Here is a 21265-nt window from a genome sequence, read left to right as displayed (position 1 = left end):
TCTTGAGACAAACTCTACATCTTCTTGTAGGGTAAGGGTCAGTTTTCAGTAGTGGAAACTTGAGCAGAATATGTTCATTCACTTTTCCATCCAGATGTAATGGGGGATCTTTATCTGGTGCTCTTCGTGGGTGGGGGTGGCGGGCTGGTGAATGGAATGCGGTGGGGTGGATGCTGGTGGTGACGTGTCGGAGAGAGCTGGAGAGGCTGCTCTGACTTGGGTCGGGGCTGAGATTGGGACAGTGGCAGGAGTATTATGACCTTCAAGATAGTACCTGGAAACTGTTTACCGAGCTCGATAGCTGCAGTCGCTTAAGTGCGGCCGGTATCCAGTAATTGGGAGATAGTGGGTTCGAATCCTACTGTCGGCAGCCCTAAAGATGGTTTTCCGTGGTTTCCCATTTTCACACCATGCAAATGCTGCGGCTGTACCTTAATTAAGGCCATGGCCGCTTCCTTCCCATTCCTAGGTCTATCCCATCATCGCCATAAGACCTATCTGGGTCGGTGCGACATAAAGCAAATAGCAAAAAAACGTATCTGGAAACTGTCTGTATGAACTGTAGATAGGTCATTCTTGTCTGGGTAATGGACTTCTGGAAGAGATGGAAAGAACTGAAGAGGGTGCACTGTAGTAAATAGAAGAAAACCTTTTTTGGCCATTTACATGTTTTTCTCATGAAGAGATATAGAGCAAGGTATTGGCCAGCTGTGTCTGTTCCATGCATGTGCTAACTGTAATCTGCAATGGATACTGGCTTCATTGTTTTTCTGCCAAAATTTGAAGTGACTTCAACCATTTCAGCAGAATGCATGGATGAAATCATTGTGATTATTTTCTTATCCATTCATGAGACAAGAAGAATTTCCCCATCACATATGAATGTCATTTCCCCTCTTTTCAAGCATTTTTGTTGGCCCTTAAGGTCCTTTGGTACTCCCCTGTTTTGCCTGATCGTCCCACAAACGGTATTATTCTGTTCACATAAGGTTTTTACTAGAGCAACACTGTTGTAATAATTATCCATGTAAACACAATACCCTAGGCCTAAATATGGACTGAAAAGTTCAAAGACAGTACTATTTAAGGCCATTCCACTTTCATCATAAATAAGCAATTTGCAAATATACCCAATTTTTCATTCACACACCCTCCTAACTATAATGCCATAGTTAGTTATTTTAGATGGATTGTAAACTCGAAAATGTAACCGGCCTCTCCAAGAAAGCATGCCCTCATCTAAAGCGATCTTTCGGTGTGCCAGTCCGCGATCTCCCCGAATCGTCCAGACTGGTCAGCAAATAAATTAAACAAATGTGGAAGCATACATCACCATAACAGCACAACAAGAAGGAAAAATATAAATAAATAAGAACTTACCATGAACAGTGCAGGTGATAACAAACTGTGGAACGTGATTACTGTATTAAAACTAGTTTATCTCCTCCAAGAATAAACACCAGACATTGAACTGAATTAACAAAATTTATTTAAAGAATGCAATTAATTTAAAAGGCACTGAACATCCCCAGAAGAAAAACAAATCTTAGGAAAATAATAATAATTAAACTAAAGAAGGAATCAGCCGATACCCCAAGGATAATTATAGTAAACTACATTAGTAAATGGTATGTAACTTCACTTTCCTCGGACTTGTACATAAATTCAAAATGTCTTCATTAAATAGGGTTTTCAATTTCAAAGATTTTAAAACCTCTAACTAACTTTTCAATTTCAAAATTGAAAAAATTTAATCAGTTTTAAAACCCACAGCTCAAGAAGTTCTCACAAGAAAGTCTTTACATCATCATACCAAAAGGGCAGAATTAAAAAAAAACAGGAAACTCACAACAACATAGTGAAATAGGAAAGAATTAACACCAAGAAACCAACCGAATAAACCGCAAGAAAATCATGTCAGGTGACACCGCCAAAACAAACGATCACCGCAAAACAATCACCATCACCACCAAGAAGGGGTGACGCCATAATTCACAGTTTTCCCAATCACGGAACACGATCACAACAATGCAACAAAATGAGAAACAAAGAAGGAAATTAAATAGTACTTCAAAATTCAACTCAAAGTAGGAAAAATAAATTAATTAATCAACCCAAAGGAACCCGAAAATGATGCAATTCTTGTGTGAACTTCCTCACTAAATTACCTTGCCTCGGACAGTTACAAATGAAACGAGGCAAAATCCAAATAACACAACAAAAATATACAACAATTCAAATTACTGAAGCTGAGCGGTAAAATGATTAACTAGTTCCCCTAAAATTGTACAGATACCACTTTTCATAGTTCGAAAAGTTTCAGTAACTATAAATTCAAGCAAAAGTCAGTTCTCAATGAAATGAAAAACATGGTTTTGAAATGGATTGTATGCCGAACACAAATTCTTCCACATTAATTCAGCACAGTCGTAGTTGAAGAGGCGAGATACCCTAAGTGATGAAACACCAATAATTATAATATTATGCAGAACTTATAGCTTTGTTGCTTGGTCGAGGTTTCTAATCCCGTTACCATACTTACAACCATGAGGGTTGTGAGTTACATAAAAGAATCCATTAAAGATGAGGTTTGGAGGATGTATCAGTTACTAAAAAAAAAGAAACAAGGTGAAGTATATCAGGCCATTAGCCCACTCATTTACAGTTAGCCGTTGTCCATATCTCCACAGAATCTTACAGCGTTCAGCCAGTACCAAGCGAAATGATCCTCCATGTTCCCAAGTCAGCGATCAACTCTCGACTTCTTTCCAAGCTACGTTCAAATCGCCTGGCCCTGCCAGGGAAGATGCGCGTGCATCCCGTGCCTAGAATAAACAATCTGATGGCAAGTTCATAACTGCTCCGAGACCGAGCAGAGGCGATTAAACTCACAAATGTAGATAAAATAAATTTAGTCAATGCTTGGACGAAAGTTCAGTTTTACAAATTTCTAGGTTAAAAGTTCCAAGTCGAAAGGGATAATACAAGATAGGTTTTTCACTTTAATTCCGTCACATCAGTCAGGACTGTAAACCAATGAAAACTGATCCAAAACTTTTTCTAATACTGGCCTGATTTTATAGAGCCTGTCTGCACTGTTTACATAGTTACTGCTATCACTAAAATGTAAAAACATCATGATACCTTTGAATCTGTTCCTGGACATTGTCTTGCAAAATACAGGCATTGAAAATACGGGATCTTTGGTCCAGTACATTTTTAGATCTGGCTTCTGTAATCAAACCGATAAACTGTTTCATTTCGATCATTGACACAGGTTTCCAAGTTTGATAGATTGAATATTTAGTGAATGGACACGGTGCGGTACTGATAACTTGCTGTGCATATAAGTTAGTCTGCTCACAAACATATGCAAAAAAAAACTGTCACTGATAAATATATTCACAAAAGACATTATATCTTCATTGTTTGGAACCTCCACATTTAGTCCTACATTTCCTAAAAACTCAGGTAACGGGGTAGAATAGCTCAGAGAGGTGTCAGGAACACTGTCTGGTATTTCAATAATATTGCACACTGTTGTTTCGTCCTCATCACTTTCACTCTCTAAATCTGAGATGACTTTATCACCAGAATCATCATTACAAATCATTTCACCAGTCTCTTCAACAGATATAAACTTACTGCTTCCCATACTGTGTCTTGCTAGTGGCACTAACACAACTACACTGGAGGCAAGAGCGCGGGCTTGGTATGTGCCTGGGAAAAGAATTTGCTGGGTAATTCTAGGTGGGAATTACTGTTTTGACATATGTTAACTAAGGTCAGAACGTTCATCTAACTACCATTTATGAAAGAATGAAGGAACTGCGTTCCATAGCACGGTTTTTAATGTGAAATTTTCGCCCAAGTTCTTATCCACATTAAGGCGGATACGGGAGAATACACTGGCGAAGTGTTATCCGCCATAAGGCACCTACGGGAGTCAATGTGTTAAGGGCTGGAGGTCTGTACCAGAGGTACACCTGTCGACTAATGTGCCCCCGCTGGTGGGAGGATGGACAATTAATTCTCAAGGGAAAATCCTATCTTATATGTTTGTTAACCTAAGTGTTTGTAAATAGTTTTCTTTTATGTGCTGAAGTTGTCAGCAATATATGGCCTCCTTCCTCCTGAAAGTATTAGCCAATCAGAAATTTTGTACATATATCTGATAACCATTCAAAATTGTGGGTGTGTACTGGCCGATGGCCTTGCAGAGTTCTGGAACTTTCCCCTCTGCTATAAAAGCTCAGAGCTTCTGGGCCATGTTGTCTTCTTCTTTGCTTCAGTCAAGAGTGTATACATTAATGGAGGCAGGGGAAGGCCTGGCCTACCATCGGAAGGCCCACCAGCTCAAGGTAATGGCAGACATCTTTTAAATATGTGATAGCTCCAGAAAGCTGACTTGAGGGAAAGGTTTCAAAATTCTTTCTTAATGTAAATTTCTAAAGTTTAACTTCACCATATAAATGTAATTTTCAAGCAAGTCTAAGGACTCTACTCAAATCCCTGCTGGGAAAGATGTAACTTCAGGAGTAAAGAGTGTTTACCCTCTTTTTTATTCCCATTAAACTTGGTATTCGGGTGACTATGATTTTCTATAATTTTAAATTTTAACTCTATTTTTGGAACTCAATATTTGTCACCATCTAGTCATCCTCTTCAGTATAGGCTTAGCCTTTGTACTAATATTAATCTGTATATGTGTTTGACTTTGTTGGTAATCTTTGAGTACCGTACGTACAGGTAGTTCTTGCGAATATCTAAATTTAGGCCTAATTGGAATTTTCATTTCTATTTGTACTTAGTAAGAAGCTAGGATACGTCCGAACGTAGTTTTAACATTATTGTAGTGTAATATAGTAACTTATTAGAAATTAGAGCGCTTATTCTAAAATTTTGAGTAGTTATGCAAATTTCGAACTTTAATGGTAATTTTCTTTTCTGTTTTTTGCTTGGTAATAACCTGTTGTAATTAGAATACGTCTGAACATAGTTTAAAATTATTGTAGTGTATTGTAGTATCTGTACTTAGTCTGAATGTAGTTTAAAATTATTGTAGTGTATTGTAGTATCTGTACTTAGTCTGAACGTAGTTTAAAATTATTGTAGTGTATTATAGCATCTTATTAGAAAGTAGTGTGTTTATTCTATTACTGTGAAATATTTGTATAGTACCATTTCTGTGGTATCTGTAGTAACTCTCTTACTAAAATTCTGTTGTTGTAATTAGGGTAGACTTAACTGCAGTTAAGAATTGTGTAATTCTTGTGTATTATTCTCTGTTTCCAGTAATTAACAGCAATTTTCATCATGTTAGCGTGTTGTAGGAATAAAAAATAGTACAATTAAGTAGTACTGTAGTGTAGTAGTAGCCTATATTAAATAACTTACTGTCGTGTGTTCTTTGTGAACTAACCTAGACAATATTTCTTTCCTTTCATTTTTATTTCGCACAGAATAAGTTATCTTCTTTTTCCTTTTCTTTTCATTATTTAGTAACAAATGGCTAAGCAGTGCAAGTGTAGGAACTGTGGGTGTGGCCAGGCATTAAGGAGTATGAGGGCGGAGTTGGAGAGCTTGAGGGAGATAATTAGGATACTCTCAGAGGATAGGAAGGAAAGTAGGCCTCCAAACAATGTACAGGATACAGTAGGTGTAACAGAGGGATTGGAAGGAAAAGGGGGAATTGTGGAAGACAGGTGGTCTAATGTTTTAAGGGGAAGGAGATTGCTGGCTAAGGGCTCCATTCAGGATCAAAATTCAGGATAGGTGTCGGTGAGAAATCGGTAGGAGTCACTGCAGGTAGAACAACCGAGGGAAGATGAGGAACAGGGAACTGTTGCCGAGAAGTTTGGAAGTAGGAGAAAGGGAAGATGTAGGAAAGGGAAATGTGGAGTAGTGGATAGGAAAGGACAGGTGGAACAGGGTCATGGGATGGTGTTACGATCTCCGCTACCGCTACGTATACATCCTACCTTCGCATGCTGGTTTTCGCCGATCACGCCACCACTGCTTCATTCACTCTTCTGCTATGCTCACCTGTCGCCTGCCTACTCTGTTCATCACGTGATCCTGACGTCATCTTCTTCTCCACGCACCGCCTCCTCCACCTGTGTGTGTGCTTGCGCTAACTTCTATTGGACACGTGATTATGACGTTTCTGGAATATGCTGGTTTTCAACTTCTCTATTCTTCTCGATGTTTCTGTACGATTATATAATCTCGCTCCACCGCTCAAAATATTGAGTCTGGCTTCGTTACGGAGTGGTGGAAGCAGCCATACTACTGCTACGTTCGATATTGTCATTTACCATTTGGACTGTTATTTTCTTCAGGTTATCCGGTGAGCAAGTTTTATCATAATGTTATTTGGACATTAAATTCTTCATTGGGCCATCTGCCCCACTTGAACTTTACTTTGGCCAGCTTATTACGGCATCAAATATTATTTCGACGAAAACCTTTCAAACACGAACTGTACTACGGACAATGGAATTTTGAAATCACAATATCTGTTTCCTTGGACCATCGTTACCTTTTGGTATAATGTTTATTTAACACATTCTGCAGCGTAACTTCACCCGGCGAAGAGAATCCCTTTCCCAGTTCAATCCCTACTTCATTTTTATCCTTTTTCCTTTTTTTCACTTTTTCTTTCAGGTTGCTTCCTCTATATCGACTTATATTATTCTTCATTGTACCCTTTATACTTATTCATATGGTTTTGATGTTTTATATTGCAAATGTGGCACATTTTCCTCGTCTTTCAAGGTTTCCTCTATATATTTCAGTCTAGCAAACTCTTGTCTGCGATTTACTAAACTTGTTGAAAAATGTTTACTATTTTTATTATCTGTTAAATACATATCCTGTTTGCTTTGTTAAATTCGAGATTTTCTTGTTCCTGTCACTTTCTCTTGGTCCTACTCCTTCTCACTGCGCAAATTCTGCTGTAAATTATTATTCTTATTATTATGATTATTATATCGTGCTGCTTCTTCTACCACGTCTATGTTTGAGCTATCAACTAATATTGTATACTATCTTATCTTTGCTTCGTATGTACCTACGACGATAGCTGAGGGTATCTGTATTATTCCTGAACACCCTCACTACCACTATATTGATAATCGGGCCCCTCAGAACAGTAAGATAACAGAGCAATCTCACCTCGGTATGATAGCAAACCAATCTCTTACCTCAGTATGGTAGCAGAGTAACTCTGGTTCGATTCCAGTCTCTTCTTTTATTTTTTATTTTTTTGGTATCGTCTGTGGCTTTCTTTTTTATCTTTGTTTGTTGTCTTCTCACTATGGCTTACTTTTCTGACAATTTTTCTCCTTATCAATCCGACACTTCTTCTACTTCTTCTTCCAATCCTTTTAATTTCTCGGCTCCAAACCCTTTCGTTACGTATGATTTGCTTTCCCGTCATTCTTCTTCCACTACGGATTTTACCCTGTCTTCTGACCTCTCTTCTTCTGACATTTCTTTACCGCCGAAGACACTCTCTCTTGATTGTACCGCTCCACAATCCCTTTTATGGCAATCGCCCCCTCCTCCTCCCAAACCTTTCTCAACCGTTTCCCCACCCCCACCTACACCACTGCCTACTCCGTCTCCCCAATATTTGTACGAATCTCCTAATCCTTTTTTTTACCTCTTCTCATTCAGATGCTATTAACTTTCATCTTATTAAGAAATCTTTAGACGTAGTCCCCCAACTCACTTCGACGCATTTGTTCTTACACTCTGGTTGTTTGCTGCTCGTAAATTTTTGAAGCTAAACTTGGCCCCATTTTCGCAATTACTTTCACTTTTGTATTCTAAAACTACAGGTCATTTTAGTAATTTTCTGTTACAACATATGTCTGATTGCCATGATTGGATTCAATTTCGTTCTATTGTCCACAATTATTTTCTTCCCTATGAAATTCGCCAACAGTTAAGCTCTATTTTCTTACGTCGTCATCAACATCCTGATGAAACAACCTATGACTTTTTGGATTCTCTCATTAATTTTGCTGATGTTCTTGCCATCTCCGAACATCCTCAGGAACTCATCTCTCTCGTTCGTTTTTATGCTGCCCCTCCGTTTCGGCAATTAATTAACCCTTTTTCTCCTCCCACATCTATTTCTCATCTTTACCATATCGCTCAAATGGACACCTTTAATTCCTATAGTAATGCTTCATATTATGCTTCTGTTCCCCCTCCTCCTCATACCTTCCCCACCCCACCTCCCTCTTCTTCTCCCTCTCCTTCTTCTACTCCTCCATCCACTTCCACTCTCTCTTGTTTTCGCTGTCAAGGCCGAGGTCACATCGCTCGCAATTGTCCGACTCCACGATCGGGAAACGCTCCCTCCCGCCGTATGTAGGCAGCATTCGGTTTATAGGGCAAAATCTGCCACCTGCCACTCCGTTCCCGGCTCCATCTGCTTATATTCTTGCCGTCCTTCAGAATATTCCCTCTCTTGCATTATTAGACTCAGGGGCTTCCATTTCCCTTCTCAGTTCATCTTTTTTCCAGCAGTTACTTCAATTACATCCACATCTTCAATTACGTTTTTCGGATTTATTATGTACTTCTGTCTCACGTCATCCCTTAAACATTCTTGGTCAACTTATTCTTACAGTAAAGATTTCTAAATTTTCATGGTCCTTTCCCTTTTATGTCGCTCAGGATCTTCCTATTCCTCTTATACTCGGATATGATTTTTTTTTCACATACTGGTTTAATTCTCCACACTCACACTTCTTCCATTTCTTTTCATTTTGATTCTGTGACTAGCATTCCTTTGATCACTCCTTCTGATTACCCTACTTTATTACATTTATCTACCTCTCGTGTTTATGTTACCCAGTTTCAACAGGAAGTTTTAACCTCGCTTCTTGACAGATTTCTGACAGATTTTCTGACGTGGTTACGGAACAGCTTGGTACTGTCCGCAATTATGAGGCTCATATCGATCTCTTGGACCACTCTCCCGTCAGATATCCCCCTTATCATCTCAGTCCACCTCGTATGCAACTTTTGGAGCAGCACATATCTCAAATGCTTGCTGATGGCACCATTATCCCTTCTACTTCAAATTATGCTTCACCTGCTTTTCTGGTCAATAAGCCTGATAATTCTACGCGTTTTGTAATTGATTACCGTCATCTCAATAGTAAGATTAAATATGATGCTTATCCCCTTCCTAAGCTGCAAAACGCTTTTCAGTTTTTTGCTAATGCTAAATATTTTTCTATATTTGACTGTAACTCTGCTTTTCACCAAATTTCCCTTAGATGCGGCTAGTTCTAAACTCACTGCTTTTATTACACCTAATGGTCTCTATCAATTTACTAAACTTCCTTTCGGTCTCAATGTTGGCTCCCAGGTTATGCAACGCCTTGTTGACTCTCTTTTTTCAGACATTAAATACAAATATCTTTATCCATATGTCGACGATTTGTTGATCTTTTCTCCTGATTTTGACTCCCATATCATTCATCTTACTGAAGTACTTTCTCGTCTGCATACGGCAGGTCTCACTATTAACCCTTCCAAGCTTTCTCTTGCACAAACATCTGTTAAATTTTTAGGTCATATCATTTCCTCGCAAGGTGTTTCCATTGATCCTGATCGTATTGCGGCTATTACTCAACTCTCTCCCCCTAAAAACATCAAACAACTACGTACCTTTCTTGGCATGGTGTCCTTTTATAACCGTTTTATTCCTAATTTCTCTCATATTGCTGAACCATTGCACTACCTCAAACGTAAGGCTGTTAACTTTATTTGGACTCCTCCTCAACAATATGCTTTTTCTACACTTAAATCTCTTCTTATCAAAGCTCCCATTTTGCAGTTTCCTGACTTTTCTTTACCCTTCGAAGTTCATACTGACGCCTCTGATCATGCTCTTTCTGGTGTTCTTAATCAAGTTGTTGAGGGTACCCCTCTGCCTATTGCTTATTTTAGTAAACTACTCTCCCCCACTGAACGTAACTATTCCATCTATGAGCGAGAAGCATTGGCTTTAGTCACCACCCTTGAACATTTTTCTGAGTATCTCGATCATAAAGAATTTCTTGTCAAAACCGATAATCAAGCCCTTTCATGGCTTCTCTCTAATGCTCCTAAAATTGGCAAAACTGGCCGCTGGTTGCTCCGTCTTTCTCGCTTTAAATTTTCCATTAAATTCATCTCCGGTACCCAGAATTGTGTTGCAGATGCTCTATCTCGTCTCTCTGATCCTTCACCCTCTGACGCTTCTCCTTCTACTACCACTTTTCCGTCGCTCCCCACCTCTGATTCACTGCCTTTGGATAATTTAATTTGTTCATTGATTGATTTCCCATTATCTTTTCACTCATGCCAATCTCATCAACTTCAGGATGAATTCTGCATTCGGACGAAGGCTTTGCTTTCTGACCCTTCCTATCGTGGTCCCTTTGTTTTTTCCAAAGGTCTACTTCTTTTCAAACCTACTCCTAAATCTTCTGCCAGACTTGTTGTCCCTTCTATCCTACAACCCATGATACTTTCTTATTATCATTCTTCTCCCGTGGGCGGGCATTTTGTATTTGCCAAAACGTACGCTCGCATTGCTTCTCTTTATTTTTGGCCTAACATGCGTAAAAGTGTCCGTCAATATGCACTTGCCAACCTTATCAGTTAGCTAAACCTCTTAATTCTCGATCTGCTGGCCTACATTTCGCTCTTCCCCCCACCTCTCCAGCTCAAACCTTTTTTATTGACCTGGTTGGACCTCTTGTTTGTTCATCACGTGGTAACACCTATATTTTTACCTTACTGGACGGGTTTTCTAAGTACTTGATACTTCACCCTTTACGCAATATTTCTTCTTCCATTATTATCAATCTTCTCTCCAACGTCATATTTCCGCTTATTGGTTTGCCTTTAAATTTAGTTTCCGACAATGCCTCTATTTTTACTTCCAAAGCTTTCTTTCAAATGTGTTTCCAACTGGGAATTAAGAAGATAAATACCTCTCCATATTATCCCCAGGCTAACAACGTCGAACGCTATCACCGTAACCTTAAAACTGCTCTTTCTATTTTCCATAACTCCTATCATAAGGACTGGGATCGCAATCTTTCTGCTTTAGTTCTTGCTTTCAATTCCAGTATACATTCTTCTACCCGATTTACTCCTGCTAAATTGTTTTTGGGCCGCGATCTTCGCACCCCGTTGTCACTTACTTGGGATCTTCACCCCCTTTTAAATTCTGATGATTCTAAATCTCTTGAGTCTCTTTGGACCAAAGCTCTTTCTCATCTCCGAACTGCTCAACTCCTCTCCAAGAAAACTCATGATTCCCGTCATCGACCCTCCACCTTTAAACTTGGTGACTTGGTTCTCTTACGTAATCACCCCCAAAGTTCTACTAGTGATCAGTTTTCTGCTAAATTAGCTTCCCGGTGGATAGGCCCATTTCGCATTATTTCCTTGCCTACCCCTGCTAATGCCCTCTTACAGTCTACTTCTGATCCTGTTGATGTCAAACGTGTTCACATTTCTCAGTTAAAATATTTCTATCCTCCCACTTCTGGTAATTAATATATTTTTTTTCTTTTCTTACTCACCCTCCTTTTCCCCTTCCCTTCCTTTTCTGGGGAAAGATTTCCTTCCCGGTGTGTTTTGTTTCTCACCCCTTTTTTCTGGGGCTCTTTTTTTTTTTTTTGTCCTAGTACTGTTCGGTTATTTAATATTTTCCTTTTATTTTTTATTTTTTTTGGGTCTTAGGGTTTTGGACCTTTTTATTCTATATCTCTTGCTCATCAGATTCTGGTCTCCACCACTCCGTAACGACTCGGACTCCCTATGAGAGCCTAAAACATTTACTTTTCTTTTTAACATTTTCTCCTCATGGAATTTATTATGGAAACCTACGAATTCTTAATTATATATTTATATTTTGTATTTTGTGCCACATATATATATTTTTATATTGTATACCTTATATTGTACTACTCATGCAACGTTTCTATCATTGCTCTATTCATCTCCTTCCTTTCCTTTTGCTTTCTTCTTCTCTCTCTCTCTCTCTCTCTCTCTTTGGACCGGTCCATCTCTTCACCTTCCTCACCCTTCTTTCTTCCCCCACCCTTTTCTCCTCTCCCCTTTTTCTTCGTTTGGGTACACCATTTTTCGCCAGTCTGCTTTCTCCTTCTAGTGCACGATCTTCGCTCTTCCAAGTTGGCGCCCCTTGTGAAGACCGCTACGCTATCGTCTCTGCATCATCGTCGACGCTCCGCTTTCGCTGGCACCTGGGGAATATGTTACGATCTCCGCTACCACTACGTATACATCCTACCTTCGCATGCTGGTTTTCGCCGATCACGCCACCACTGCTTCATTCACTCTTCTGCTATGCTCACCTGTCGCCTGCCTACTCTGTTCATCACGTGATCCTGAAGTCATCTTCTTCTCCACGCACCGCCTCCTTCACCTGTGTGTGTGCTTGCGCTAACTTCTATTGGACACGTGATTATGACGTTTCTGGAATATGCTGGTTTTCAACTTCTCTATTCTTCTCGATGTTTCTGTACGATTATATAATCTCGCTCCACCGCTCAAAATATTGAGTCTGGCTTCGTTACGGAGTGGTGGAAGCAGCCATACTACTGCTACGTTCGATATTGTCATTTACCATTTGGACTGTTATTTTCTTCAGGTTATCCGGTGAGCAAGTTTTATCATAATGTTATTTGGACATTAAATTCTTCATTGGGCCATCTGCCCCACTTGAACTTTACTTTGGCCAGCTTATTACGGCATCAAATATTATTTCGACGAAAACCTTTCAAACACGAACTGTACTACGGACAATGGAATTTTGAAATCACAATATCTGTTTCCTTGGACCATCGTTACCTTTTGGTATAATGTTTATTTAACACATTCTGCAGCGTAACTTCACCCGGCGAAGAGAATCCCTTTCCCAGTTCAATCCCTACTTCATTTTTATCCTTTTTCCCTTTTTTCACTTTTTCTTTCAGGTTGCTTCCTCTATATCGACTTATATTATTCTTCATTGTACCCTTTATACTTATTCATACGGTTTTGATGTTATATATTGTAAATGTGGCACATTTTCCTTGTCTTTCAAGGTTTCCTCTATATATTTCAGTCTAGCAAACTCTTGTCTGCGATTTACTAAACTTGTTGAAAAATGTTTACTATTTTTATTATCTGTTAAATACATATCCTGTTTGCTTTGTTAAATTCGAGATTTTCTTGTTCCTGTCACTTTCTCTTGGTCCTACTCCTTCTCACTGCGCAAATTCTGCTGTAAATTATTATTCTTATTATTATGATTATTATATCGTGCTGCTTCTTCTACCACGTCTATGTTTGAGCTATCAACTAATATTGTATACTATCTTATCTTTGCTTCGTATGTACCTACGACGATAGCTGAGGGTATCTGTATTATTCCTGAACACCCTCACTACCACTATATTGATAATCGGGCCCCTCAGAACAGTAAGATAACAGAGCAATCTCACCTCGGTATGATAGCACACCTATCTCTCACCTCAATGGATAAAAGGGAGGAGGAAGTAGCTTCTGCAGCTGTCAGGAAAGATAGGGCTGACCAGAAGGGGACGGGATCAAATGAGGTGGGTAGGGTTGAGGCTCTGGTCATGGGGGATTCTATCGTTAGACATGTCGGGAAAGTGTGTGGAGGAAAGGGTACCAGGGTAGAGTGTTATCCAGGAATTAGGTTAAGGCAGATGTTGAAGAAAGTAGAAGAGAAGGAGGAGGGAAAGGAGAAGGTGGTAGTGTTTCACATTGGTACTAACAACATAAGACAAGCAGGTATAAGTACCAACATAGTTGGGGATGTGTGGGATCTGGTAAATGCAGCACGGATGAAGTTTAAGGAAGCGGAGATTGTTATCAGCGGAATACTGTGTAGAAGGGATACTGACTGGAAGGTGATTGGGGATTTAAATGAGACTATGGAGTGGGTATGTAGAAAACTGGGAGTGAAATTTCTAGATCCTAATGGGTGGGTAGGAGATAGGGATCTGCGCTCAGATGGCCTTCACTTAAACCGCAGTGGTACATATAAGTTAGGAAATTTGTTTAGAACGATTATAGGGAGGTACATTCAGGGAAACAGGGTGTGCTAGGCAGCGGTGTTAAGGGAACAGGGAACTGGAAATCAAGTAGGGATGACATAAAACTGTTAGTGCTCAACTGTAGAAGTATTGTAAAGAAAGGAATAGAATTAAGTAATTTAATAGATATATACTTACCAGATATTGTAATAGGAGTTGAATCATGGCTGAGAAATGATATAATGGATGCAGAAATATTCTCACGGAACTGGAGGGTGTATCGTAGAGATAGGATAAAAATGGTAGAAGGGGGAGTATTCATTCTCGTGAAAGAAGAATTTGTAAGCTACGAAAAGGTTAAAGATGACAAGCATGAAATTTTAGGGGTACTCATCATACCTTCGGCTAATCACCGAATGACAACAACGTTCCCTTCCAATTAACACGCTTAGCTCAACACGCTCAACAGCAACATCACAAACTCTTACCACATCATAGAAGATGGTCTAATGACGCCTACAAAGACTTAAATATAGCCTACGGCACCAACATTTCCAACTTATATCATCTCAAAAGGAACCAGGCCATAAAAACAACTCTTCAAAATCTATAAGCAGATAAATGAAAATCAACATTTATTAACTGCAAGAACCAACGACCATTACCATTGCTTAACTTTCCATAAAAACATTTTTTTTTTAACAATACGGCATTTGACAACTAAATGGAATGTATTTTCTGATTTTTATCTTCACTGTAATATCTTTTATTATGTCATAATCCTCAAGCAACTGCCATGTTTTAGACTCCAATATTATCACTAATATTGTCAAATAACAGCATACTACATTTTATATTGTAATAGTTGTTGAACAATCTCCAATATATTTTATACGACACAGTTTTTAACAGCATTCATAGATTATTTCCAATCAGGTACCTGATCTATTCTAAGGTGGAAAATATGGCTGATGATGCCCACTATTGATGGACAAAACATGTACCATCTAATATACTAATTTCATGTCAACAATTTTAATAAGGACAATGTCCTAATGTTTTAAAAATTGTATTGTATTGAATAGGTGGATGAATATTAAAACATACAAATGTTTTTAATTTAAGTGGTATGTTCGGAGCTGTCAGTGGAGAGATGGCGTGGGAGGACATCAGTAGACGAATAAGTTCGGATGGTGTCTTTAAAAGTAGGAAAGATCACAATATGAAGACAAAATTGGAATTCAAGAGGACAAATTGGGGCAAATATTCATTTATAGGAAGGGGAGTTAGGAATTGGAATAACTTACCAAGGGAGATGTTCAATAAATTTCCAATTTCTTTGCAATCATTTAAGAAAAGGCTAGGAAAAAAACAGATATGGAATCTGCCACCTGGGCGACTGCCCTAAATGCAGATCAGTAGCGACTGACTGATTCGGGCCATAATCCCCTATAGTGTTTTAAGCTTTTTCAAGTATATTTCGAAAGGAGTGGAAGGGCTCCGCCTCCTAGCATTTTGCCTATGGCCGATTTCTTAAACCTTTTCTTTTGACCAGTAAGGTCGTTTAGAATGGGCACTTATTGCTTCTGTTTAAAGTGTCATTAATTATAACAATTATGAATCAGACTGTCGAGCAGAAAAGAAAATAAGAACTGTTTTCAAAGTAATCTAATGTCAAATTTGGATTAGAAACTTGTCTTTTGAGAGGCTGGAATGTTGTACATTTTGGAGCTCAGTCTCCTAGAGTGTAACTGAGTGGAGCAAAAGTGCTCTTTGAAATAGTATAAAGTTTGAACTACAAAACTCATCTCCTTCAAATCAATGTGTCAACAATTTTCTCTACGGTACCTGATTGTTTGAGACTTCAAATCATTATTGTTATAAGAGCTGACAAGCTCATCACAATCCCATTTAACTGTTATTGTGATTTATCAAGTTTAAAGTCAAAATAAAAAGAAAGAAAGAAAATTTAAAATTTTAGTGTTTTAAATTATGCTCTCATCTTTTCTCTGCCCACCCATTCAAACCCGCACCTTGTTACACCTCTGCATTCCACAGAAACCCCCTAACAGTTTTAAAGAAAGCAAGACAGTGAAAATGAGTTTCTCAGAGGACGAAGTTTTAAATTCTTTTCATGTAGTGGAGTTTGTAATGAGTTATTTTATGAGGGATTTTTGTTTTCTGGAGAAATTAGCTTGAAAGAAAAGGAAATTAGGCATGTATCTGATTGATTTGATGGAAAATAACCATAGAGGAGTGCAACGTATTGGGGAGGTTTCTCTTGATGTACACAGTGGGGACAGTGAAAGCAACTCAAGTGATTCTGCTCATCAAAACCTTCTGCCGATCACAAGTCAAGTTCCAGGTCCTAGTTCAAAACTAGAAATTGATTTCCCGGAATCTAGCAATTTTCTGAGTCCATTACCATGCAAATCATCCAGTTCTATTTATGTTCCTAGTCCCGTAAAAAGTGTGTGAAGAAACATCAGTACAGAGTACAAAGGGAAGGTTGTAAAATTCCAGCTTAACGAAGGTGGTAAAAAGCAATTATCACTTTCACATATCTGCAAATACTTTAGCTTAGTGAAGTTGGAGCGATATCTTTACTTGTGCAAGAAACCAAACAAAACCCCATTGTGCAAGAGCCCTGAAGGGTCACTGCGTACCAAGCGACCACTGCTCGGCCCGAAGGCCTGCAGATTATGAGGTGTCATGTGGTCTGCACAACGAATTCTCTTGGCCCATATTTTTGGCTCTCTGGGAAATATGGCTACATCAGCAAGTCCAACTGAACATAAAAAATCACAAGATATTAGAAGTATTCCGTTTTGATGGTTTTCACTTTACAAAGGAAAAAATTTAATGTATCCTCCTATTCAATACGTAACAAACATAACAGGAAGATACTATTAATTTTTTCCTTTGTAAAGTAAAATATAAAAAATTATGTCTGAGAAACTCTACTCTTATTTCGAGGAGGCAAGAAGGGGAAGGTGAAATGTAGTGATGAAGATTAACAGCTGCGGGCTTTGGAAACTGCACAAGAACTATCTATCAATGAATGTAATTTCTCTGCCTCTCATGTCTGGATCAGCTGTTTCAAGAAACAGCACAGAATTGGAAGTAGTAAAATTATGAAATTTGTATCCCGTTCGCATATTCAGAATGAAAAACAAAAGAATAAGGCTTCAAAAGAATTTCTGGAGAGGGTTCAAGAGTGATTTTTCTATTGCACCCCGTCCTTTATTTACAACACTGATCAATGCAGGTTCAACTGTGAAATGCGAAAGGAAAGGACTCAAAAACCATAAATGCCTCCAATAAAAATTAATGAGCTGCCTGGTCACAACTCACTGAAGATTCTCAAGAAAGAACAGAAACGGCAAAACAAAGAAGTCACACCAAGAGTAAAGATGAGGATAGCAAAGGAAAATAGGGATAAAGAGATACCCAACACCCCCTGATACAGTGGTTCACTCCAACTAACACTACGTCAAATAGGCCATAGGCAATACTCAAATAACCAAAACACTGAAAATTTTGAACGCTAAGAGACAGAAAGAAGACAGTACGTTTTCATTACTCAGAGGTACATTAAAGATGAAATACAGTGCTCTTGTCCTCATGTAATTAGGAATAATTTTGGTGATAATTCCAGTGGAAAATTATAACCTGGATAATTTAATTATAAGCAACTATGTCTTTGAAGTGTGTGAAGTGGATCTGTCCAAGAGAAAATGCCAAAATACCATAAGTCATTAAGTAATCCACTAGGAAACATTGCACCTCTGGTGCTTATTATTTTATTTAAATTTGCACAAAGGATTCTAATAACTCTTTGCAGCAGTGCAATGGCAGCAAATTTTGGAGTCAGGAACGACATTTAATTTATTAATTAAGCCACAGACATCAGAGTTAACAAATTGTATTAACTGTATTAATCCGCCACCCCTGTCTTCAAAATTAGTTCTAGGGCATGGTCAGAAAACTTACAAAGCAAGCCGAGGATGCAGAGAAACAGGCAGCCGCAGTCAGTCAGCAAGCAGTTACGATCAGTCTACCAGAGGGATTCGTCCATCACTTCGTGTCATCCGTGCCATAGTGACAATAACATTTGTGTATGAAGAGAATTGAAAAAAAAGTACTGCAGACCAGCACCATTCAACGTCACCAACACAACAAACATTTGTAAGTTGTAATTTATAAACTTTAATCACACTTGCATTGTTAAATAATTGAAGTTGGATGAAGTCTTATAATTGAATTAATAAGCTCAAATGCTGAACACTGAAGGTAGCTTATTGCCAGGGAAGTGAATATAAAACTGGAGCAATCGAAGAAAATAGATAGAGAATGAAGATTATGTTATGCTGTAGGAAGCAGTTTTAAAGACAGTAACGGTAAGAGAGACTCATTAAAGCCACATTTTTGTACAAACAGAAAGGAAGACATTAGCCAGTAATACACATTGCTGAAAGAAAGGTGGTCAAGGACACATTCCGACGCCAGTACAGTTTATGAGCCAGGGTGATGACACGAGACTTTGTTTACAAACAGTTAACCGTAGCCAGATTATAATTGCAGAGTGAGGTAATGCCCGAACAGCTGACCAGGAAAGGATCATTTCGACATAGGAATCATTTATTCTAGATTCAAACGTGATTTATCATATAACTGTAAAATTAGTGTAGTTGCTGTGTAAAACAGAATAAGCTTCAAGAATAGTGTGTGATAAATTGCTGCATGTGAGTAGTGAAATACAAATGCATTCTATTGGAGTATTCTACAGTTCCTGTACCATGCTTACAGCCTCAATCATGGGTTAACAAAACAGTTAACCGTAGCCAGATTATAATTGCAGAGTGAGGTAATACCCGAGCAGCTGACCAGGGAAGGATAGTTTTGACATAGGAATCATTTATTCTAGATTTAAACGTGATTTATAATATAACTGTAAAATTAGTGTAGTTGTTGTGTAAAACAGAATAAGCTTCAAGAATAGTGTGTGATAAATTGCTGTATGTGAGTAGTGAAATAAAAATGCATTCTATTGGAGTATTCTACAGTTCCTGTACCATGCTTACAGCCTCAATCATGGGCTAACTTCGACATGGATACGAGGGCCGGCTGAATGCAGTAATCAACCGATGACCAGCCCAAGATAAGGGAAATGTTGAATTTTTATTTTTTTTATTAATGTGGTAATGATCATAAATTGTCTTCATGCAGGGTAAAATGACATAGAATCCCCATGAGGAGGATTATATTATTAGTTATATGAAGTAGAAACTGAGTTCATGTACCTAATAATAATAATAATCATCATCTCCATGTGGGAGATAGGAGCAATCAGGTTTAACTCGATCAGGATTTGAGTGTTTTAATCTAGCAATCGGGATGATATTAGATTACGGGTATCCGTGTCATTTTGATATTTGTTTCTAATAATCAGAAGTATCGGACACCGATCGGTGTAAATATAATTGTCAATTCTTGGGAAGAGATACAACTGCATAATGATAATAATAATCATAATAGTGATGAGAATAATAATAATAATAATAATAATAATAATAATAATAATAATAATAATAATAATAATAATAATAATAATCAGATGAAAGTCATCTCTATTGCAAAATTTTGAGTAATATTCCTTCTCCTCTACGGTACCAGTTTTACCTAGTCTGGTCCTGGCAGACACCTTTCTATTTCCTATCAGAAATTAACATGGAAAGAACAAGGACATCAGTGAATATTATCAATTATTGAGTAAAGGAATCAAAGGAAAGATCACAGACTGACCTGTGTGTGATTCCTAAAATTACTTATCAGTTTTGCTTCCATGTTACATAGCTTTGTGAAAAGGTTTAGTATGCTTATTCTCCATCACTGTCAACGTTTGATATGCAGTGGAGAAAATAAATGACAACTGTATACTCACATGGCTTCTTCCTTTGGAGGCTGATTATCTTCAGATGTACTATTTTCAAGAAGGTCTTCATCTTTCTGACCCTGAAATTAAAAAAAAAGAGGGGGAAATATCAAATAACTTTAACCATCAACCAATGTCAGAGTAGAGGTAACAATGTAATCAGAAAGAAAAATAGAATAGAAGGGACACAAAAGATACATTATGTAACACAAGCCATCTAAACTGAAAGTGATGAATTCTGGTGACACTGGTAAAAGAGAGACTGTTATCTTTCCACAGAGTATGAGAGATTTGGATCTGAATAATTCCCAGATCATTTTTTAAAAATATATATATATATTCCAATAGTTTCTCTTCATTAGTAAGAGCAGAAGATGAGGCTGGTGAAGCTTCCATACTTCTACAACTTAATATGACCAGGTCATAATAAAGCACAAACCTTTTCAAAAATCCTCATTCAGCATAGTGTGCAAAATTCCTGGCCTACTGTGAAGTTGCTTTTTACTGACTTTATCAATCATATTGACTTTGGAAAATCAGTGGTAAAATGTACTAGCACACCATAAAGGTATGTAACCACCCATCACCTAGGAAAAATCTTGTCCGATTCTTGTACTTTAGGTCTCACCTTTACTATCAACTCTCTCACTGACCTACATAATTCCCTGTAATATTTTTTGTTATCTTTGTTGATTCTTCATTAAATTAATGCATTTTCCTTTGTTATTCTGTAATGTTGATTTTCCACAACAAAGAAACATAAACATAACTAACTATTCATATCATTGTTCATAAATATTCCATCATCAGGGAGCCATGATAAGCATTCAAGTTACCAAGGAGAGATTCATAATGCAGTACTGATAAAACGATTAGCAAAGTGTTCTCATTGATCTGCCAGCCCCACGGAGGAGAGGTAGCATGCTTGCCTCTTACCCGGAGGACCCAGATTCAATTCCTGGCCAGGTTAGGGATTTTTACCTGGATCTCAGGGCTGTCTCGAAGTCCAGTCAGTCTACGTGATTACAACTGAGGAGCTATCTGATGGTGAGATAGTGGCCCCGGTCTAGGAAGCCAAGAATAACAGCCAAGAGGATTCGTTGTGCTGACCACACAACACCTTAAAATGCACCATGGAGGTTTTTTTTTTTTTCAGACATATCAGGTGGTGCAATGTCACATTTGTGAAGTAGGTGATGGGTGGTTACATACCTTTATGGTATGCTAGTACATTTTACCACTG

The 21265-nt window shown here is 38.2% G+C and overlaps 1 protein-coding gene across 2 annotated transcripts in view; it reads right to left on the bottom strand.

Moving 5' to 3' along the window:
- Positions 1–21265, bottom strand: part of LOC136876480 (transcriptional repressor RHIT) — a 143992-nt gene that overhangs the window by 10119 nt on the left and 112608 nt on the right. For both annotated transcript variants that reach the window (XM_067150477.2, XM_067150478.2), the window contains one exon: positions 20032–20102. In XM_067150477.2, coding sequence (XP_067006578.2) covers positions 20032–20102 — 71 coding nt within the window. The remainder of the gene's footprint in view (positions 1–20031; positions 20103–21265) is intronic.

Source organism: Anabrus simplex, chromosome 6, assembly GCF_040414725.1.
Source record: "Anabrus simplex isolate iqAnaSimp1 chromosome 6, ASM4041472v1, whole genome shotgun sequence".
NCBI classification, from domain to species: Eukaryota; Metazoa; Arthropoda; class Insecta; order Orthoptera; family Tettigoniidae; genus Anabrus; species Anabrus simplex.
Note: the sequence above shows the minus strand (reverse complement) of the source record. Positions and strands in the feature narration are given on the sequence as shown.